The sequence below is a fragment of the Rhodnius prolixus genome, unplaced genomic scaffold, assembly GCF_049639745.1.
Source record: "Rhodnius prolixus isolate KJV_2025 unplaced genomic scaffold, Rpr scaffold_2, whole genome shotgun sequence".
In the NCBI taxonomy this organism is placed as follows: Eukaryota; Metazoa; Arthropoda; class Insecta; order Hemiptera; family Reduviidae; genus Rhodnius; species Rhodnius prolixus.
Window position 1 is genome coordinate 32,888,300 of NW_027411592.1, and position 23,834 is coordinate 32,912,133.

General features: G+C 33.2%; 1 protein-coding gene and 1 long non-coding RNA gene across 12 annotated transcripts in view; one reads left to right on the forward strand and one right to left on the reverse strand.

Moving 5' to 3' along the window:
• The first annotated feature begins 80 nt into the window (after positions 1-80).
• LOC141449513 (uncharacterized) overlaps positions 81-23,834 on the forward strand; it is a 31,485-nt gene continuing 7,731 nt past the window's right edge. The window contains exon 1 of the long non-coding RNA XR_012455562.1: positions 81-814. This is a non-coding gene — a long non-coding RNA (uncharacterized lncRNA). The remainder of the gene's footprint in view (positions 815-23,834) is intronic.
• ClC-c (chloride channel protein 3) overlaps positions 2,593-23,834 on the reverse strand; it is a 32,638-nt gene continuing 11,396 nt past the window's right edge. For 9 of the 11 annotated variants that reach the window (XM_074119001.1, XM_074119003.1, XM_074118999.1 and 6 more), the window contains 12 exons: positions 20,018-20,108; positions 18,651-18,903; positions 18,259-18,420; positions 18,010-18,157; positions 15,587-15,726; positions 15,227-15,409; positions 11,098-11,312; positions 10,418-10,758; positions 9,703-9,913; positions 8,356-8,549; positions 6,290-6,521; positions 2,593-3,475 (listed from right to left, as the gene is read on the reverse strand). In XM_074119001.1, the coding sequence (XP_073975102.1) occupies positions 3,385-3,475; positions 6,290-6,521; positions 8,356-8,549; positions 9,703-9,913; positions 10,418-10,758; positions 11,098-11,312; positions 15,227-15,409; positions 15,587-15,726; positions 18,010-18,157; positions 18,259-18,420; positions 18,651-18,903; positions 20,018-20,108 (2,261 nt within the window). In that variant the 3' untranslated portion in view covers positions 2,593-3,384. Of the gene's footprint in view, positions 3,476-6,289; positions 6,522-8,355; positions 8,550-9,702; positions 9,914-10,417; positions 10,759-11,097; positions 11,313-15,226; positions 15,410-15,586; positions 15,727-18,009; positions 18,158-18,258; positions 18,421-18,650; positions 18,904-20,017; positions 20,109-23,383; positions 23,519-23,834 lie in introns of those variants that run through there. The other 2 variants (XM_074119004.1, XM_074118996.1) reach the window with 2 other exon arrangements.

The window sequence follows — 23,834 nt, forward strand, 5'->3', positions numbered from 1 at the left end:
TTGAAATTTGTAGAGACTTTGAAATAGTTGTTTTCATTGATTCGTGTGAAATCATCATTTTGTTTTCTGTTTATGGTACTACTAAAAAAATTTTTCGAAATTGAAATTTGTGGAAACTTAAATTGTAACGGAATAAAAATTTATCTGCGAAACACTTTTCATCTTCTTAATGAAATCTGTTACTTAACAGTTCGTTTAGCAATTTCATTGATATAAAGTTAGTGGGGTTATATTAGTGAATAGACTAATATGGACTACTTGATTTATACAAGAACGTAAATACTGAAGGATTTCTGATTAGTGTGGGATATGAACCTCATGGGCTCGTGTTAACTCTTCTCCCAACGATGAAGACCCTACCCTCATAACCACCCCCTAGTTATCTCTCTCTCTTTCCAACCTAAAAAAGCTAAACCTAAAAGTATCAACCGAGAGTGTCACACAGCTTTCCATATCACTTGACACCATCTATCAGGATAACCGCCGTTTCTATTGTATAAAATAAAATAAAAAATGGCTGGCCTCACAAGCGTGCCCATTCTGCACACCTGAATGTGTGCTTGTAACGGAGACCTAACTGCTAAGTACTTACATCACCAATATATTTTGGGTTGTTTGAATGTATAAATATCGAATCCTTTGTTGGTAATTTATCAGCATCAGCTGTAGTTTGTATATACATATACTCTTCGTCGAGTCCTTTTCGTCTGAATCATTGGTTCAGCCTTATTGTGTTCATTCATTGATGATCGAAGACGCGTAATTTGAGGGACTCTCGGTATAAAAATTCAACTGTTTCTTGTTGCTTCTTCAGGTAAGCAGCAAAGGCGGATTAAATGGTAGATTTGATTCTATCCTTAGGATCTGGACTGTAAGTACACACCTCTGTTACTAGGAAAGTCATTATTCTATCGTGACACAATAAAATGGCAGGTAGCGCTTCTGTCCACTGATCCCTTCTGTGGCATCTAACGCTGCCTGGAGCATTCAATGAAAACGTTATACGTTATACCTAACCGTTAGTTTTGTGGTTGATGTTAGGCTGAGTTGGTTACCAAAACGTTTGGTGATGGATATGAAATTTTTAATTATGATTCATTGTCTCTGATACTCCTGAAGGAAGTTCAGAAGCTTTCCAACCTCTATACCCTTTAATTGCTGAAACATGTTGCATCCAGCGTTGTACGATCCATCTTTGCAAGTTATTATTGTATACAGATTCAGAGGCTGCTTTTTTTTGAAGATGCGAAGCAAGTTTTAGAAATTTTTACAATATTCATTCTTGGTATTTATGTAAGGTTAGGTACGATCTGGATTATTTGCCTACGCACTTCTCTTTAGTCTCCTGAGGCGTTTTGCCTTTCATAAAGTAGTGTTTAATCAACACACGAAATTCTTTTTCGTCCATTTTTTGAAAATCACTCGACTTCCTCGATTCAAACGAATGCCAAACACAAAGAAATAGACCGATCTGGCTGAAACTTGGTGTGTGTTCTTCCAAGAGATGCTACTAACTAAACATAACCTCGATACGCGCCAGTAGTGCTATCTCTCTGACTTTGCACGGACTTTTCAAACGACCCTCGTATATTTCGATTTTTTTTTATGTTTTTTTAAAAACGGAAGAGCAACATTTCATGTGAATCCTAAAGCATTTGTGTCCGATATTTGGTTTGTCCCTACAGAAACTCAGACTGTTTAAACCTCAGTTTACCATTTTACATAGTAAGAAAGTGTTCTAGTGATTGCAAATCATTTCCGATTGTATTTTTTGTTTTGTTTTTTAGTTAATATTGATGAATTAAGTAATAATTATATAAAAATAAGTGTTATTTTTTAACACATATGTACCTGTACATTGCACATGAATGCTGTAGCATCAACATCTTCGTAGTTGAGAAATTGTTCAGTATCGACGTGTATGCTACAGCAATCATTGCACACAGCTGACAAAGTGGGACATTTCGAAAATGCGGAAAAACGTTTCTAATAAAAAAAATATTATTAAAATGAGTATATATGTATGATTATCTTTATTTGCACCAAAATTAAATTGTCACTGACCGCGAACGCGAACGAGTTAATAATAACTCGTGACATTTCCATCATTGCTGTCCATCCTGAAGTTGTCGGAAATCGATGTATAAGGCATTGTATTGTATCTGTGCGTGAAGACATCTGTGCACCAGTTGACTGTGTGATTAAAAACTGAAAGACTGAAAGTGGCTCTCTAAGTGAGTTTGGCATTGAATGCGACTCTGTACAGAATGATACATATACAGAATGTGCGTGATAATCTGCTAGAGTTGCCTGTGAAGTTCGCTAATCCTAAACACCACTTCAACTATCTTGCAGTCTTGAATAAAATTTGTAAGTGTATGTGGTGGGAATGGGTGGTTTCGTGTAGTAAACGCAAGTGGAAATACCAGAGTAAAATCAAATTTCACAAGAAAGCCAAATTGAAAATAAAAAAATAATTAATTAACTAAAAATGTTAAATGGATTTAAACAAAAAGTTATTAGAGACTATCTTATGGCTTCTAAGAAAAAAAAACCACTTAAAAGGAATCAGATTATTAATACAGCTATTGATTGAGGTTTCATATTTGTATTATTTTACAATACATAACAATATTATACACAGAACAGTATAAGAAAGTGAGCATAAGGAGTAACAATTTATTTTAAATCAGACTGTCATTTACCCTTAATTTTCTTCCTTTTTTTCTCCTACCGAGGGCAATACAAATATTATTTAAAATATAATATAAGACATTTCATAATTTATTTATCTATTTACATTTTTAAAAATAAAAAAATAGGATAAATTCATTTAAATAAGTAGTGTACTTACAATATACATTACATATGAAACGATAATAAGATTAATTACGCACTTCGGTATTATTTACTTTAAAAAACTATTCCACTTTTGGTTAGAATGATCTAAGTTGTTACAGTCAACTATTTCAATTTGTAAAATATATAATTAGTACAAAACAGATTATAGACGAGGCCAAACGAAACAAATAATAATAGTAATCAAAATAATAATCAACATAAAAAGAATTTAAAAAAATTGTACAACACCAGGCAGACAATGTAGTAAATAGATCTGAAGACCGATATATATATTTATGCAAATATATATATTCATAATAAATGCTATACATTTTCCCGTAATAATATCTCATTCCTAAAATTATAATAATACAACATCTACATAAATATTCACAATATTAAGAAATATAAAAGCTTAATAAGGGGCAAATTTATTATATTAAATACTGTATTAAAATATATTAATTTAATTTAGATGAATTCTTAAAAAAAAACCTTTCAGGAACACATGGCGAATTTTTTTTTTAAATTTTTATATATTTTTTAATTAAACAGGACAGAGTTTGGATCTTCATTATCTATTTGCTTTATGTACCTTAGAACATCCTTCTTTGTTATGACGCCCAGCAGTCGGCTGTAAACAAACATATAAATATACACTTGATACTTTGAAATGGTGCAAGCAAAAAATCACTAATAGAGATGATATACGAGGTGTGTTCAAAAAGTAACGGGAATTTTTAAATTTCGCGGGTTTGGAGAGTCTGATTGTAAAAATTTTTTTTTTATTATGTTGGTACACATGCCCCTGAAGTACGATAAAATTTTCAGTAATATTCATTGTTTACTTCTTAAGTGGCAGCCGTTAAGGTTAGACGTGTTTTTCGAGCTTGGCGATTTTTGTTTGTTAAAAAAAAATGGATCAAAGAATTTGTATTAAATTTTGCGTAAAAAATGAAATAAAGTGTGTGAAATGTTAATAAAGGCATATGGTGAGTCTGCTATGAGTAAAACAAGGATTTACGAGTGGTTTAAGCGTTTCCAAGATGGCCGCGAAAACGTTGAAGATGACGAACGACCTGGACGTCCAAGCACATCAACAACCGATGAAAACGTGAAAAAAGTGAAAGAAATGGTTATGAACGATCGCCGAATCACAATCAGAGAAGTCGCTGATGATGTTGCCATATCAATTGGCTCATGCCATGAAATTTTTTCGGATGTTTTGGGTATGAAACGTGTGGCAGCAAAATTTGTTCCAAAATTGTTGAATTTCGAACAAAAACAGCGGAGAATGGAAGTTGCTCAAGAGTCACTCAATGAAGTCGACAACGATGCGGATCTACTGAAACGTGTTATAACAGGTGACGAAACATGGGTTTACGGATATGATGTCGAAACTAAGGCTCAATCGTCCCAGTGAAGGCATTCTGGATCGCCAAGACCGAAAAAGGCTCGACAAGTGCGGTCGAATGTGAAGGTTATGCTCACTGTGTTCTTCGATTTTAATGGCATAGTGCATCATGAATTCTTGCCACAAGGTCAAACAATCAATAAGGAGTACTACCTACAAGTTCAACGCCGTTTGCGTGAAGCAATCCGAAAAAAACGCCCGTATTTGTGGCAAAAAAATTCATGGATTTTGCACCACGATAATGCACCTGCTCACACTTCATTGCTTGTTCGTGAATTTTTGGCCAAAAACAAAACTTTAACGATGCCCCAGCCTCCATATTCGCCAGACATGGCTCCATGTGACTTTTTTCTATTTCCAAACATAAAGAGAACATTAAAAGGCCGTCGTTTTACAAGCATAGATGACATTAAAAGCGAATCGCTGAAAGAGCTGAAAGCTATCACAAAGATCGAGTTTCAGAAGTGTTTCGAGGATTGGAAAAAGCGCTGGCACAAGTTTATTGTATGCGAAGGGGACTACTTTGAAGGCGACAATATTAATGTAGATGAATAAATAAATATTTTTTTCAAAAAACGAAAATTCCCGTTACTTTTTGAACACACCTCGTATATTGTCAATGAATGAATATATATTCAAAAATCTGTGACGTACACTTTCACGGCTTTCTCTTACCTCAACTAAAGGAATAAATTTTCTTTAAAGTTCAAATTTATAATTAAAAAAAATCACTCATATTCAGAAAAGAGGCACTTACGGTCGTCTAGTTTCATCGTTTGGAATTTTCCTAACCATTTAAATTCCTATTGAAACTATACAAATCATGAGGCCGTAAATACACCGGAATAGCAAAGTAGAAGGAAGTTTAACCACATCTCTCACACAGAACTGCCTTCAGAAGAATTTTCACGGTAATATTTTTTAAAATAGAAATTATGGATCTACACAAAGGTAACTGCATAATGGGTTGAATTCTGGTCGGGACCTTGAAGTTTAATAAATAAATATATAGCAAAATGTCAGATATCCTCCTTCCTTCCTAACAACTATTGGAATTGGTAGTTGGGCATAAAACTATCCTATAATAATAAATGAACATGAGTGCGGCGAGCGTACAAGTTAAAAAAATAAAAATTATAGGAACCATTTCAGAGTAATCCCAAAAACTGACACGGTCGACCATTCTGTCAAAGGCCTTATTTTTGCAGCCCAAAATAGAAATTTTAACTTTTCTGCTACTTTCTATTTTTTAGTTATACTGGCGTTTGATACTCTGAAACAGTGCAAGCGAAAAGTCACTTATATATATATATATATATATACACACACACACACATTATGCACAACATACACCAATTTGAAGAAACACTAACTTTTGTGGGCTCAGACATTTCCCGCGAAAACCACAATCGACAATCAGCGTGATAGCATAACTTTTTCTAAAAAAAGTCATTACGTACGTACTAATTAATTAATCTTTTTTTCTTAGAACCAACAATTTAGAAATAACAAAATAAATATGTGCCAATATACTTTGGCTTTTGACTGATTTCAAATACTACGAGTCACTTTCATTTTTACAAAGGGGTAAGAGAAAACTGAAATTTTCTTTTTACTTGAAACGACTTAAATCTTCACAATGAAAATATATTTTAAACACTGATCCAGCGACCATCATCTATTCACAAATAGCTTTTTAAGTAACTTACTACTTTTGAAGATGAAATGCACAACACTCGTGGCGGGAGGATGTTTCTCACCCCGAAACATAATTAATTCAACGACCTTAAAGGCGTACTAGATCAAGAATGTGTGACATATACTTTTCTGTTTGAAATAAATAGAAATTTGAAGCTATTATGGATCTCAGAGCTTACTTTTCGAATATCCTTCGCGTTTCTGGTATCAGATTAAAATGGTTTCTTTCTTCATTCTCTCCTGACTTCAGGTCAGGCTAAATCGTTTAATTGTTAAAGATAAAATGGATAACCGCAGCTCTAAATTTTCAGAATAGAATTAAATAACAATATTTACCCATGATGAGTGACGAGAGTTTGTCTTAGCCCAAGTTTTCTAAACATATCTACAACAGTTTCCATTGGTGTTTGGTCTGTAATTGTTATAGGTGCCATGTCCAATATCTTTTTAAGTATAAGAGGCTGTGAAGGCGGAAGTCCCGAACGACTTAATGGCTGCTCCACTGGAGACGATGAGAATAAAACTAGCGAATCACCTCGCACTCCCTCCATAGTCCTCCGGGCATTCTCTGAAAAAATATTTAAATTTTAAATATTTTCAATTAAACATTTAAATTTTCGAAAGAATAAAGTAGTTAAAATTAGTGACGCTCAATACATATTTCATAAAATTCAACTTTTTCTTACTCAGAATATAATTTTAAACAAAATGTTTACGATAATTCCCATCAATATTAAGTCTAACCCCAAAAGTTAGTCGGCAATAAACAAAAAATTCCCGTTGATCACTTTTGGTAGACATAATCTGTCCACTTACGACCTCAACATACAGGGTGTGTACGGAGGAGTGGTCGAAACTTCGGGAGGTGATTCAGCAGCTCAAATGGAACAAAAAATATTCTATTCACTTTGGCCCGATTCTCAATAGTGTCCAAGATATTTGCATTTTTAACTTTTCCGTCGGCCGTAACTTTTCTATCCTTTATCCTACAACAAATCTGCTTATTCCAAACGAAAGAGCATTAAATTTCCTATAAATTTGCTTAATCCAGAGCCTCAAAACGTTTCTTATAACAATGAAATTTTAACATGAATGTCTAAAAAATTCGTTCTCGATGATTTTTGTTAAAATTTTCAACTGCATTTTTTCAATGATTAATGAATCAAGGAGTCTCATAATTTCAGAAAAAGTTGTGCATTTATTGAACATCAAGGCCACATGGATTTTTTTGGTTTTTAATAAAACCCTATCCCGAACAGAGGGGTGTAAATGCAGAAAACTGGGACTTTGCGTAACCGACTTTTCACTACTAATTTACTCAAATGTCAATTTTTGGAGAAGGAACAAAATGAAAAGTAACCATTTTAGTTTTTAACAATCATTATTTAATAAAGCGGAAGTAAAAAATAAAGTAGCAATAAAACGCAGTAGTTGACTACAATTGTCTGTGCATATTATTTTATTCAATATTTTTTGAGCTGCTGAATCACCTCCCGAAGTTTCGATCACTCCTCCTTATACACCCTGTATAGAGTAGGATGTTAAGGAGAAACGTACTTTCCTCTCTTGAAACAGTGTAAGAACTGTTTAAAATTCCGGCATTGTGAAAAACAATGTTGCTGCAAAACACGCTTAGACCAATGTCAGAAAAATAAAAAACTAAATGAATGACCAGCTTAGAAACGGTGGTAGCAATTTGCGCCCATTGTGGGGGTGAAAATAGATTGACTGACAAAAGTTATCCACTAAAATCGTTCACACTAAACAACATAAAGATAAATTTTTACACAAAAATACATTCGTTACAGTCGCTAAAAAATTCAGTTACCGAATATTTAATAAAGCTTACACATAAAATAAAAGGAAACCAAATATTTTAACAAAAGGAAAATAATATTTTCTCTCATCACGGATTTAGAAAATATTTTCACTTCTAAGACACGTAAAACCAATGAAATACGAACAAAAAATATAAATTCTAATAATTCTCGGGTCAGAAGGAAGCGAAAGAGTTCTTAGTGATGCATCGCTAAATTTAATTCCCACACCAAGAGGCTCTTTACAATCTTATTGGATCTGCTGACCAAAAACTGCAGGTTCAGGCTGAATATGGTCGATAATGAACATTGTAGGTCCTGCTTGACAGAGAAAAAAACATCTCTCAGCATCTCTGAAATTGCGTGGACGTGGCAAAGGGAGATCCCTCACACAGAAAAAACGCCAACGGAGATTAGTTATGGAGGTGAGTCAGAACCGAATCGGCTCTGACAATCTAAGTGGGCGGTATTGGTGGCAAGCTTCCCTCCATTTCCTCAAAAATGGAATACATATTTTATACTAAACTAAATTAAAAAGTTATTTATAATTAAAATTTGCAAAAAAAAAAAAAACACGTTACTTACCTAAAGCAAGATTAAGATCTCTTCGTAGTACAAAACCTACGAGATACTGAGACTCTCTAGAAACGACTACAGGAAATCCGTTGTGCTCGGTGTCTTTTAACAATACTTCTACGTCATCCACCGTCATTGAATCTTGAGTTAAAACACTCAATGGTTCATTTCTCCTGAAAATTCCTTTATTAATCCTGTAACAGCTACATACTCGTATGATTGCAGAATAGTGTGTTACATAGGCTGACAACATTATCTTCGCTTTAGTCGAATTACACTCGTTAGAATTTTAAATTTTCAACATTATTGCTTATAAAATCTAGTGGATTTTTTAAAAATAATTTTAGCATAATTAGGACATTATGTAATACAAGTAAATTAGTTGTTAAAATTGTTTAAACTAAAATTAATTGATCTATATTTGATCAAATTGTCTCTTAGTTCTCTTATTTGATGGGGCTATTGTTAGCATAAATAGGAAGGGCAATGGAAGAGCGATGTGTTGCCATAGAGTGGTTATTCAATAAGAGGTGAAAGAATGTAATAGACCTTTGTTGAAAAGCGCCCTTTAACTTCACTCAAATATAGTTTACAAACGAAAATGTTTTAAATACACTAGTAAATTTAAGAGTTGGTGATTTACGTAGAAAAGGCAATTAATGTAATAATTAGAATAAAGTGAAGTAAGGCGAATTTTATTAGACTTGTTTAATCCCTGTTATGATGACCACATCTCTTGTGGGCACAAAAATGTGACTGTAGCAGTATATGAGTCAAAAGATTGTATTTTAAATGAGTTAAGTAAGTTATACTATTGACTAAGTAGTAATTAGGTTATGGACTTATTTAAATTTTGTTTTGCGTATCGAAGTCTGTGGTAATTTTTTTTATTATGAAAAAATTAAAAATTATATTAAAATTTGTTTCAAACCAAAAACAATTTACATTGAAGTGGACTAACATATTATTAGGTAGGCCAAAAAAAAATTTTCACGATTCTTGGTAATGAAACCAAATCATTTTCGAATTTATTAATTATTTCCTTTAGTTTTAAAAAATATTTTACTCTACAAATTGATTTCCCACATTTTTTATCTATCCTAGTTGTGCACGCTCAACATCTGACAGTTCAAACATAACTTTTTTCGTTAAAGCACTGAAACATTTCTGAGACTAAGAAAATAATTAGATTACATTATCCAACAGCCTGGAACATAAATTGTTTCCAAGTCAAGAAAGAAGAAAAATTAATTTTTAAATGTTCTCTAAAATCACTTTTGATAGTTCTGAAACTACAAACTGTTCCTAATAGTACAGTACATGAACAGCAAATAAACACTTTAAATGTAGACTTACTTTGGTTGCATAACGTCTGCAGCTAAAGAAGTATGCGCGAACTCCTCTTTGCTGTCTAAAAATGGATATCCATTGAGATTGATGTGTGCATCATATATTCCTTGTCTTCCTAAAGCATCTCCTACCCATTTACTTGCCATAGCTGCAGCCATCAGCGGCACGATGTACCTCACTCCTCCCGTTAGCTCGAACATAATCACAACTAAAGAAACTGAAAAAAAAAATTTTTTGCATAAGAAGCAATACAGAGAGGTAGTAACATTGTCTACTGATAAATCTGGTAAAGAGATAGAAACCCCTGTTTATATACTAGAGACTAAACCTTGAGGATTTTATAGCCAATTTATTGTATATTTATAATAAAGCTCCCAAATAATAAAGATTAACATTATTAACCGACGAAATTTTTTTGGCCATTGAATAATAAACCATTTATTTCAGAAACCATTTTGATAACTCATTGCTCTATTGTAAATCGTTGGTATAATTCGAGTCAAATTCAGAACCAGGTGCTAAATGATAAACCAGGTAATTTATATTGTAAACGGAATTTTAAAAATAATGTACATTATTTCATCGCATTTCTCTACTTTTTGTTTTATGGAGTTAATGGAGTTGTGCAGTGAACGGCTCAATTAACCTCTCAAAGCTTCACTACTTACAAGCTTGTTTAAACCCACAAATAAAGAATAAAAGTATTAGAATAAAACTTTACCTGTCATTCTAGTAACTCCACCAAGAACAGCAGCTGCACCCACCATGGCATAGAGTCCAGGAGTAATGCAATCATCACTCACACTGCAATCAGCTGAGAAAATCCATATGTGAGGATAAGAGCTAGCAAGTTGTTGAATACCTATACCTACGATCCGACCAACAATACCACCCAGGCAAAGTGAAGGTATGAAAAGACCACACGGTACCTTCATACCAAAAGTAAAAATTGTTGTAACTAATTTGAATATTAATGCCAGCACCAACAGCCACACTGCTTTATAGACTCCAGGGCCTGCTGAATTTACACTTTCACCATCAACGGCCGTATTTCCGTAGTCACTAAAAAAAAAAAATACACTAAAATTTTCAAAGGCAAAATTTCTAATTACTAGATTATAAATCTTGTAGAATGAATTTATTTACGCACTTATTTATGTACTTAACCACGTGACCTTTCACCTCATCTCAATGAAGCAAATGATTCATAACTAATTCTACTATTTCAGGCAAAACATAAATGACTTCGCTTTTCAAACTTATACAAAAGTGAAACTTTATTTACGCAACAAGCCAAACAATCATTTGATAATTTCTGTTCTTAATTTCTCAATGCAAAGTTCAAGAGATAGTTTTCCTTGAAATTTTTTGGAAAAGACACAATAATGTAATTTAGTTTACCATAAGCCGTCTGCTGGCGATGCGCCACATTGGCTGAAAAGAAGATATATTAGCTCGCTAGTGCTGATCCGTGTGTACGGATTTGGATAAGCAATGACCGCAGTAACTGCTGTCACTACTAACACTTCAGTAACTGGATATTGGCCTAGACGAGATGTTTTCCTGTACCGACACCACCAGATATTTGCCTTGATGAATACTGTCGCTATTATACCCTGCACAATAATTTATTATAATTTATATCGCAAGAAATTATAATGTTCATACGTCATATGCCATTTACTAGAAATATTTAGTAACATCCCTAAAAAATGTAGAAATGAGGCACTTTTACTTCGAAGTATTCTCATACACGCTCCAAAAATAAAAATTGTTATTAAAACGCCTTAAGATTCGAGTCATTGTCTTTCACATTGTACCGTGGACTTCGGACAGTGTTCTCACGTTGTACATCACGAGACTTATTTAAAAAAAAACAAAAAAAAAACCTTAAGGGCAGCAGGACTCGATCCTGGATCACGCGTGGGAATCCAATGAACTTTCCATCCCTATCCCTTTCCTAACCAAAGAAACATTGACATGTTTCAATATTTGAAAATATTGTAATAAATTGCCTTAACAAAGTAATAAAGGCACCAAGTTTAATGAATCCTGAAGATTAAGATAATAAAAAAAAGTAACAACTTAGCATTTCCACTGTTATTTTTATTTTTTTTTTTTTTGGCGCATCAACGGCTGAGGTTATTAGCGCCCGGAGCTTTTTCCAGTGCACTGCCGGCCTCCGGACAGTGTTCTCTCGTTACAGGCAACACTGTCCATCACCGGACAGTAAGCTGTAAGAAGTTCCTAAGAAGAGAAAATCTAAGGGTCAGCAGCTGGATTCGAACCCGGGACCTCCGCGTGGGAGTCCAGTATGCTAACCTCATAGCTAATCCCTTCCCTTCATTTCCACTGTTGAACACATAATATAAAATTTAAGCTTTCGGCAATTTTCGTTTTTTTTAGAGGTTCTAGACAAAATTTAAATAAAAATATATTCTTTTCCGAGATAATTAACAGCGAGAAATGTGTTCCTTGACTTAATGGATCATCGATACTTTGAAGGATTTTTATTAACATATCTTTTTAATGTAAGAATAATATCATTAACACGCTGAATAAAGTAAAAATTCTCTACCACATAAAGTACGTGTCAAAATTCAATTAATATTTCTGTTTCTTTTATTGATACTTATTTCCTGCCTCAAAACCGAATTAGCAACCCACCATTTTTTCTCCACTGAATGTATTTTTGAAGCATTCAGTTATTTTCTATCTTACTTTTCTGACTAGACAAAGTTTATGATCACGCAATAACGTCTGTAACATTTCAAAAAGTAAAAAAGGAGGCCCCTTGCATTAATAAATATTAATGTATGTATTTATACTTTTACTTATAAGAATTTAGACTAATTTTACGAATCGAAGGTTAAAATGATTATCATATTGAAATTTTAAGAGGTTATTATGATAATTGATTATCAGAAAGAGTTCGCGGGAAAATTGACTTAAAAAACGTAGGGACGACATATTTAAGATATGATAGTAACTTTTTTTTTTTTGCCCTACCCCAATTCTACCATGGCAAATTCTGAATACAATTTGCGCTTTTGAACAGCAGTAAGCGGCGAAATGAATGACCGTTCAGCTTGTCTATTTAGGTAAATTAACTTCTAGCACCACTCAGTTATGATAAAACAACAAGAGTACAGTGGTTTTCAAAAATAAGCTGAACATTGTATCTGAGTTATGAAGTATAATGTAAGGGAAGTACATGAAAGCTGGCTTTTATAGTATTTTTGGTTATAACAAAAACAAAAACTTAAGCAAAAACTAAGAATGTTCTAATGAAAAGTACATTGTCGTAAGCGTCTGAAATTTTGCAGAGAATGAATGTTTTATTTTCACCAAATGTAGTAAGTACTCCGAATAATTATGCACTGAGTATAACTCACTTTTATTCGCATTAACCACGTTGGTTCGTATATACAGGGTGTATACGGAGGAGTGGTCGAAACTTGGGGAGGAGATTCAGTAGCTCAAATGCAACAAAAAATATTCTCTTCACTTTGGCCCGATTCTCAATAGTGTCCAAGATATTTGCATTTTTAACTTTTCCGTCGGCCGTAACTTTTCTATCCTTTATCCTACAACAAATCTGCTTATTCCAAACGAAAGAGCATTAAATTTCCTATAAATTTGCTTAATCCAGAGCCTCAAAACGTTTCTTATAACAATGAAATTTTTACTTGAATGTCTAAAAATTTCGTTCTCGATGATTTTTGTTAAAATTTTCAACTGCATTTTCTCAATGGTTAATGAATCAAGGAATCACATAATTTCAGAAAAAGTTGCGCATTTATTGAGCTTCAAGATCATATGGATTTTTTTGGTTTTTAATAAAACCCTACCCCGAACAGAGGGGTGTAAATGCAGAAAACTGGGATTTTGCAAACTGACTTTTCATTACTAATTTACTCAAATGTCAATTTTTGGAGAAGGAACAAAAAGAAAAGTAACCATTTTAGTATTTCACAATTATTATTTAATAAAACGGAAGTAAAAAATAAAGTAGCAATAAAACGCAGTAGTTGACTACAATTGTTGGTGCAACTTATTTGAATGACATAATGGAGTTTTTTTTCATCAAAGTTAATTAATAATAATTCAAAAATAAAATGGTTATATTCTTTTTGTTTTTTCTCCAAAAATTGATTAGTTTTGAATTATAATTAATTAACTTTGATGAAAAAAAAACCTCCATTTTGTCGTTAAAATATGTTGCACAAACAATTGCAGTCAAGAAACTAAAAATTTGCCACAATTCTTTCCCACTTCCTTGTTTGAATAGTTCGAACGATTTTTGTAGCAATTTTAACTAGGCACCTGCCTATTGTACTTTTTCACTTCTGTGTTTTATTGCTACTTTATTTTTTACTTCCGTTTTATTAAATAATAATTGTTCTAAACTAAAATGTTACTAAAATGGTAAAAATTGATATTTGAGTAAATTAGTAATGAAAAGTCAGCTCGCAAAATCCCAGTTTTCTGCATTTACACCCCTCTGTTCGGGGTAGGGTTTTATTAAAAACCAAAAAAATCCATATGATCTTGAAGCTCAATAAATGCGCAACTTTTTCTGAAATTATGTGATTCCTTGATTCATTAACCATTGAGAAAATGCAGTTGAACATTTTAACAAAAATCATCGAGAACGAAATTTTTAGACATTCAAGTAAAAATTTCATTGTTATAAGAATCGTTTTGAGGCTTTGTACCAAGCAAATTTATAAGAAATTTAATGCTCTTTCGTTTGGAATAAGCAGATTTGTTGTAGGATAAAGGATAGAAAAGTTACGGCCATTTTTATGGCGAAAAACGCGAATATCGACGGAAAAGTTAAAAATGCAAATATCTTGGACACTATTGAGAATCGGGCCAAAGTGAAGAGAATATTTTTTGTTGCATTTGAGCTGCTGAATCACCTCCCGAAGTTTCGACCACTCCTCCATAAACACCCTGTATATGTTACATATTTCTTTTTTTAGAAGTATTGCAGTGGCTTTAAATCCATTCTCATACAAAAGATCTGTAGTGGTCCTGACATAATGTGTATACATAATATGTTGGACAAGAGTTTGTAGAAGGATTCGCTAAATCCAAGAATGCGCATAAGCACCTCCCTAGGCGTGTTGCGTATATATTTTGGGATATCATCATAAATGTGACTAAATGTTAAGTTTCCCCTAGGGCTGTCAAAACCCAGCACAAGTAGCTGCTTCCCTTACCCCTTTGAACTCCTTGAACAACTACGAATTTCTAAATTCATGTAACATTTAGCTTTATTTAGGTTTAGCTGAGATGGTATTATAACTAGATACTACTCACTTTAGTTTTACATTCAGAGATTTGAATGTCCTTTATGATAAATGGAATTAAGAGAAGACCAGAAAAAGGAGGTTTTGTTAACATGAAAATTTATTGCCAAAAAACTTTTAAAGCCTCTTATCTAGAATTCAATGAAATGGGAAAGAAAACAATGAATAAGATGACAAACATAAAAAAATAAAATAAAAACCAATATACTTACGCCTATAATTCCCAAAGCTACGAACGGTATTAGCTCAAAAAATATCCAAGGCTTATTATATTCTACATAGAACAAGACAGAATGTTCATTGCCGAAAGGATTGATGGAGCGAAGAACAAAAGCTGCTACTAATGCGCAGAAGAATGAACGCCATAGGGTTTTTAACGGGAAATAGTAGCTAACCTGAAACAAAATCAAAGTTAAATGTTGAAGGATGCTAAAAGAAATGCATTCGGTAAATAAAATTTCCATTTTGCTTTTAAAGTAAACATGCGAGTAAAGAACAAACAACAAGGATTAAAGGTGTTTCATCAAATTAGAAACAGAAATACCACTTTTCAAAAATAAGAGCAAACTCACTTCTTCTAAACTAAACAGGACACCTCCTATTGGAGCACCGAAAGCTACAGATACTCCTGCAGCAGCCGCAGCAGACAAAATTTCTCTTTTCTTCGCTTCATTTCTTCCGTATTTTGGAAATAAGTAAGATAATATATTTCCTGAAAAAAAATCATCATTACAGATGATGGACTATCAAGTCTTTTGATTCCAGCGAATACCTTATGTGGCTCTAAACTGCAGTAATTTTAATCATTCAAATGAATTTTGAACCCTAGTGCAAAAGGATAACGAACGAATTAAGGAAATTTAAAAGAAAAAGGAAGCAGATTTGGTAAAGAAGGGGAAGAAGCTGAACTGAAGAAACTGAAAGTGGGACATTTGAATTTCACTACAAAACACAAGTAAAATCAACAAAAAAAACAAAAGCTATAACTATAGAAAGAAAAAAATAGAAAATATCAAAGATAAGGAAAAAGATGTCAAGAATCAACTTTACAAACTGTCAGGAAGCAAGAAGGGAAAATGTGACAGCCTTGCTGAACTTAGCCCTCTGGAGCCCCTTAATGCTTCTCGAAATCAAATACAGACCTCAAGTCTTCGTTTATACCATAATCACTTGTGGGGCTGAGACAGGAACCATCAATAAACAACCGCGAAAAAGCTGCTATATCAGCTGCGATAAATTTCTGTGAATGCTCAGCAAAAAAAGTCCAGAAAAGAATAAATAAAAATAAAACAATTAGGAAACTAATGGATTAATCAGAGTTCTTGTATATTACAGATCAGCAAAGATTACGTTGGTTTGTAGGGTAAAGAGAATGCAAAACTCAAGATTGTCAAAAGAGATTTTGGAGTTGGAATAAAAAAGAAAAAATGGTGAGGCAAGAAAAAAATGTATGGAGGAGGTACAAAAAAATGTTGACTGATCGAGAAACAAGCGCTGGACAGCACTGAGTAGACATTAATGGAACATAGAGCAGACCCACTATGTGTTGAAATAATTTTCAAATGCAAAAAATATCTTTATAAAGGAGGATTTGCCCTATATTATAAAGAAAATTTGGGAATTTTATCTCTTATAGAAAAAGAGAAAAAAAAATTGTCAAAGTTAGGTGTTTTTCAACGTTACGCTTTTTCGTGCACTTTTTAACGATCAACCCTTATACAACTGTCCTACCGGACAATTTTAATAAAAACTCTGAAAGAAGGCATCCGATCTGATAAGTTAGAAATGTAGCAAAAGTTGTTCTGCATTCAGCTTAACCTCAACTCTAGCTTTAGATTTTCTGGAACTTTTTATTTTCTGGAAATCCAGTTAGCCAGCAAGAAGAAGGGCCCGCTAATTTGGAAGGTGAGGCAAACAAGGAAGCTACAAGATTGCTTTGTAGCAAAGGTCTCGACAAGAAAAGAGTTGGGTTGTTTTCAAACTCTCTAAATCTATGGCCTCTAAAAGCTATGACGCAAGTAACTTAATCAATATAAAGCCAGTTAATTCTGGAAGAGGAACTTTGCCCCAGAACCAATTTGCCAACCACTGTGATATTCTGGCACGTAGGTGTTAGTGTAGAGTTTTACAGTAAATCCGGTGTTTATCGTCGGGTGATTTATGCATATATGAGATTCAAAAATGAATTAAAATGTTTATTCTGTGACATACATCGTATTGAGTTGGTGGAAACATAGTTTGGGGTAGGTCCGCGTGCTCTCCCACCTCAGTATTTTGACTCCCTTATTTCAAACATGAAAAACTATTTACCAGAAAAATAATTTTTGGACACTTTTACCTAATATTTTCTCAGAGCGACATCTTAATTGTAATATACGCCTCCCTATCGCTTATACATTACAAACAGACAATAAAAATTTCAAAGTTTAAAGAGAAAAGAGTAATTAGAAACTTGAGAATTGTAGTTACAGGGAGTCATGCCAAACACTGAAATATAAAACTAAACAATATTAATTTATCATTTTCATGTTGAGTAAAATTCTAATTCCCAAGAAATGTTATGGTTATCGAAAGTACCGCCGTAGCTATTTTTGATATATGATGATTTCAAAAAGAAGGAAAATTGCTTATTTCCATTTTTTACACGTCATAATATGGTCTAGGGAATGAGGTCTTCCTCTTAATTTTAATTGAATGCGAAAATCCGCAAGTGGAAGTAGATGCTTGGGGTAAAAGTTCAGTATAATTGTCCGCTGTAAATACTATGGAGGTACTATGTTTTTTGTAAACATCCCAGGTTCATTAATGAATAAATCGCGACTGCATGCAAGTACAACTTTAAACAAACTGCCAAAGGTACAAAAATATGAAATAAGACAAAAATTTAATAAAAAAATAAAATAAAGCGCCTTAAAAATTACTCTTAAGGTAAACATGTAAAAATAATGTATTTTCAGCCTTTTAAAATAAAGTTCTATTTTAAAATACTTCTTACCTATACAACAAGCAATGTGTACCATTGGCCCCTCTTTTCCTAAACTAAGGCCTGCAGATACAGCAAGCATAATACCCACTGATTTTATTATTAATGTCCACTTCCCTAAATAACCTCTAATAATAAATCCGCTCAATATAGTCTTTATCTAGAAATCAAATACAAAAATAAATACATTTTAAACTAGTGTTATTATATAAAAAAAAGAAAGAAAAAAAAACAAAGCAAATAAATATTTTTCAGCCTCACTTCGGGTATACCAGACCCACAAGCGTAAGGGGCAAACATCCTGACTAGACCAGCTGCCAAAGACGCAAACAATAAAGCCCATGCAATGTAGAATATGTATGAAATGATATAAGCACCAGCTCCATCCTTGGTTTGCGCTATTAATTCAGACCACATTAGCCACTATAAGACAATAAAATAATATTCAATTATATTTTGGCTTGTAATATACTTATACATATAGGTATTATCAATATTTATATTCTTTCTTGAAATGTGTTTTTTTCTTCTTATTGTTTTGTATGTGAGTTACTGCTATTAAAATTTGCACACTATTTGAGTAAGAAACAGTTGTGTTATGTTCACACCAGATTTGTATACCTTCAAGAGTCACATAATGATTTGAAATGTACCTGAGAACAATTTCTTTTATCTTCAAATGAAGTTTCGCTGAAAGACCAGCAGCACTGCTCTTGATTCAGCCAGAATGCTTGAGGGCAAAGACCATATTTGAGATCTGACATCCACGAAGCACCAATATCTATGACACCAGCTAGTGCTCCAGTCAATAAGCCCACTAAAAGAACACATAACCATCCTGACCACGCATCATGCGCTCCACGCACTAGATCGACTATAGAATTCTGTTTCCTTTTAACTATATACCTAAATAAGACAAAAATAATAATTATTATAATGATATCCTCACTTTTCAAAGATTTTAGATTTTGCAATTTTTAATTTGCATTCCATTCAGTGTACCAAAAGAGAATTAAATGAGAATACTTGCCTACACTGTTTTATAACGAAGTTGCTACAGAATGATAAATTAATTAGCATTTAGAATCGAATCAAAATGAGGCCATAACTCTAATGAGATCGAGGGCCATAGTGCAAGTTGCTAGCAAACTTATGGGAAAGAGAATACACTTAAAATTAGTATATATATCCTGGGCCTTTAATCAGAATCAAATTCGCTATCTCTGCCTAAATCTTTACGGTCAAATAATTTATTATTCGAATCCTCTTCGCTGCAACATCTTCCGCCTTAGACACACTAAGACTCAGAAATTCTACAAGATTTTTAATTTTAATTCTAAGTTTTTCTTTAAAAAAAGATAGTTTTGGGTTTAGTACTGTTATATAAAGTTATTATTTGCTGTTTACGAAACTAATTAAAAGCTTAATTGTAAATATTTTATCAATCGTCGATTAATGTTTCATCAATTCTATTTTGCCCCTAAAATAAATGCGTGTATACAATATAAAAATAATAATTTTGTTAAGAGTGTACTGCTACAAATAAAAACAAATTTAATTATGGTCTTAAGTGGGTCTTAAAAATTTCACGGTTTTATTTTAAAAATTTGGGAAGCTTTATTCTGCATTTAATAAAATCAACTATTTTATTAAGATATTAACCCTTTTTTTTCTAACGAAAAATTGCATTAAATAAAATAATATTCGATCTAAAATCTTACTTTTTTCTTAGGGTAACTAAACATATTAATATATATAAATATCCATTACAGAGAACACTCTCTAAGCGATATTTGTTGAACGAAAATTATAAACTGAACTTGACTACAAAAATTTTAGAAAAAATTTTAATGCAACTGCAAAGCTTAATGTCACAGAATAAACTCTAAAATATAAAAATATTATTCAGGAGACTTGTAGTTATTAAAAGTAATACTCAAGCTTCTAAACAATTCTATTAAAAATTAAAAATAAGGAATACAATTCATTTTTAGTTCAAACAATACTCTGTTGTTTTTACCTGTGGCGCATGCGGTCTCGAGCTATATCTCTTTGCCAGTCTATAGTATGAAAATCGTCATACTGCCCAATACCAGGAATATCATCAGAATCTGAAATAATTGAACATTGAATATTTCAATTTATAAGTGCAAATTTAGATCTGACTAGTGTTAAAGAGCGTTCTAGTCTTGGGCAGTGCTACCCTTAAATTTTCTCTTTTTAGTACAATGTAGGACATTGTAGATACGCTTTCAGTATGATAGCACACTAACAGGAGACCGGGACTGCATAAACAGACTGCTTGCATTTCACCATGGCAACCATTTCTAAATCTGCGAACATACTGCTTATAGCATGAGAAGAAGATGCTAGTATTTTATGCAACTGACTCGGTGTTACTTTATTCAGACCATTCCATCCGAAGCAAATTAATAAATTTACATCTGATTCTTCAATTGGAATCATTTTCATTATCATTGTCTAAATCTTTACAGTCTTATAATTTATTATTCGAATCCTCTTCCCTGCTACATCTTCCGGCTCTAACTCACCAGCCTCTTGACTTACAAATTCTACAAGATTTTTTTAAATGCTCAAAATTTAACTAATCAATTACAAATATTGAAATTAAATAAAAATTATTTCATAAAGTGCCTCGGAAGGAGGAATAATGAAAGAAGGAAACACAGCTGTAAACTTCGTAGAGTAGAGAAGCAAACAAAAAAATGTATACAAAAAAAAGGAAAAAACTTCAAATTAGTACATTCCATTGCTTGGCCTGAAAACATGTCACCCGTTCATTTGATGACTACACTGGCATAATATTTTACAATGCCATTAAGAGAAACTTCATGCACCTTTCCTGCCTAAAGAATTCGCTGACTTTAACCCGAATGTCCGGTTACCAAGACAAGAAAAACCTTATATTGGTTACCAATTTTCTTCAGGATTTATTTCACCGTAATTAATTCTTTCTAGCCCAACAGGTAACTTACTCGGCTTGTGAGTTTTTGAAAAATTATTATTTAATAAACCAGAAAAACCTCTTTAATAATAAAAATATTTACTGATTTTATTTCTATTTATTTAAAATTAAGTAGCGTTAAATCAACGAACTAATTCAACTACATTACTGCACCTTATGTACAACAGTGATTTATAAATTCAAATTAGTTGAATTATTACTTATTCAAACGAAATCACATTTTCAAATTTAAAGATATTTATTGATTAACTATTTACAAATTTCTTATAAAACGCCTTTTTTAATTTAAAATTTAGCGATAAGAAATGAAGTATGTTACCAAGTACCTAATCATATGTTTTTGTTTCTAGAAGTCAATTACGAATTTAATTAGTCTAAACTAATTGTTAAGAGTTAAGTATTAGTTCCGATTAAAAGAGCTGATAAAAATAAGCATTACCGGAAAAGGCATCAGAGACAGCAACAAACTGTTTCCCCTCAAAAGAGAAGGCAACAAGGACTACTTCTCGATGGATAGTGGAACAAAGGATGTGAAATCCGAACTAGTAATGAATGTCCAAAACGCGGAAAAACTGAAGAATAGGTTTAATGAATTTACATAAACATGACGTATTCAACATTAATAAAGTTATTTTTTATTTCAATATTATATACTTAGTAGCAAAATAAAGTATTGCCAATTTTTTCAGGAGGGTTTTACGTCCAACTACCAATTAGGCAATGAGGTTTGATGGATGGAGGCGACTAGCAAATATATTTTGCTATAAAGTTCTCAAAATAAAAATAAAAGAAAATCCAAGGCCTAAACAGGGAATCGAACCCAGTATCACAATACATATTAGCTTTACAGGTCTTGCCCCTAACCGCACTGCTATCTTGGCTGCTCAGTATTATACACTCAACAGGAAAAAAAACTGGACACTTAATATTTTTTATATTAAAAGCTGATTATCAGTAATGTGTTTGTTTTTGTGGGTAATCTGGTTATTACAGAGAAGGAAGGGTCTTAGTCCATTGAACTGATCCCTTCAGGATTAGTAGGGCATGAGATAAGACTCAGATGTGACTTATTTGTCTTGAGGCTGCTTTACCTGACGGAACTCTTCTAAACTGTACGCAGGTTTTCGCACCTTTAAAGATCTTTAATTTATTTACCGCGCCTTTCTGTCATTAATAGAGGTGATTTTTTTTATTTTGGTCCGGAATAATGGTTCTTTCGAACGTAGACGTAGCCCGTGCTGATGCCTTGGCAAGAGAAGGCTGGAGCGTCCTATCTATCGCAGAATCTCTTGGAGTAGCGAAGTCCGCCATTAATGATGCACTCCGACGTTTCCGGGAGACTGGCAGTTATGAACGGAGGGGTGGCAGTGGCCGACCAAGGGCCATAACTGAAGTTGACAATCGATTTATCACGCTCTCAGTATTGAGAGACCGCCATTTAACTGCTCCTGAGGTTCGGGACAGGCTTCAAGTGGCGCGAAATACGCGTGTTAGCTCGGATACAGTATGACGGAGACTGAGGGAGCGTGGACTTGAAGCTAGGCGCCCCGCGACAGGGCCCCAACTCCTGGAAAGGCATCTTAGAGAAAGGCGATTATTTGCTGGCCAGCATTTTCATGGGATTGTAGAGCAATGGGGAAACAGTTTTATTCACAGATGAGTCTCGCTTTGGTCTATACCACTCAGACGATCGAGACAGAGTGTAGAGACGATCAGGGGAGCGATTTGCTCAATGTACTCTTCGCGAGTCACGACCTTTCGAAAGGAGATCAGTTATGGTTTGGGGTGGAATCAATTTCCACGCCCGTACTGAACTGATTTTCATTGATAATGGGGGCTCTGACTGCTCGGAGGTACATTGAGGAAGTGCTCCTAGAGACTGTGATCCCGTTGGCTCCATTTATTGGTGACCAATTTATTTTGATGCAGGATAATGCTCGCCCACATACCGCCAGAATTGTTACCGAATACTTGGAGCAAGTGGGAATCACAGTTCTGGACTGGCCTGCAAGAACTCCCGATATGAATCCCATAGAACATTTATGGGATAATTTAGGAAGGCGTGTTAGGCATCGTCATCCTCCTCCTAGTGACTTAAATCAGCTCCAAATTGCTCTTCGTGAAGAATGGGATGCTCTGCCGGTGGAGTACGTCCAAAATTTAATTTCTTCTATGCCTGACAGGATTAGTGCCCTTCGCCGTAGAAGAGGGAGAAATACCCGCTATTAGAAGAACATCCCTTGTCAGAAAACCTGATAAAAATGAAGAATGAAGTTTTTAAAAGAAAGGTGTTAATTTCTTATTTTTTCTTTATTTTATAATTTTGTGTTAATAATTAATAAAAATTAGTCATTTGTGGCAGATTTTGTGTAAATAACTTATAAATAAACCAATTCTTACCATAAATTAAAAAGATAGCGTATTTAACAAATTATGAGACCAAATCTGAGTGTCCGGTTTTTTTTTGCTGTTGAGTGTTTATTTAATAATTAAAAAGCCGAAATATTCGAATAATTCTTTATAAATTCAGTAAAATGTAAAATGCTTTATAAAATAAAAACATATGTATTACTCATAAAATATCGGCAACTAAATAGATCCAGCGAAAAAAAAAAATTAAGATTAGAATAAAATTATTGTTCGCTGGTTGTTCGGATTTATAAAATGTAGGATACAAAAATCGTGCTAGCTAAGAAAAATAAAATAATATGCTAGTTAGATTTAGTCAAAGCTATCTTATGAAACAACCAGCTACGCCACTGTGTAGAATGATACAACAATTATCTCTTTTATAGGAGTGGTATGTACAAAATAAATGGGCATAAAATCAGATCTGAATTAAAAGGTATTC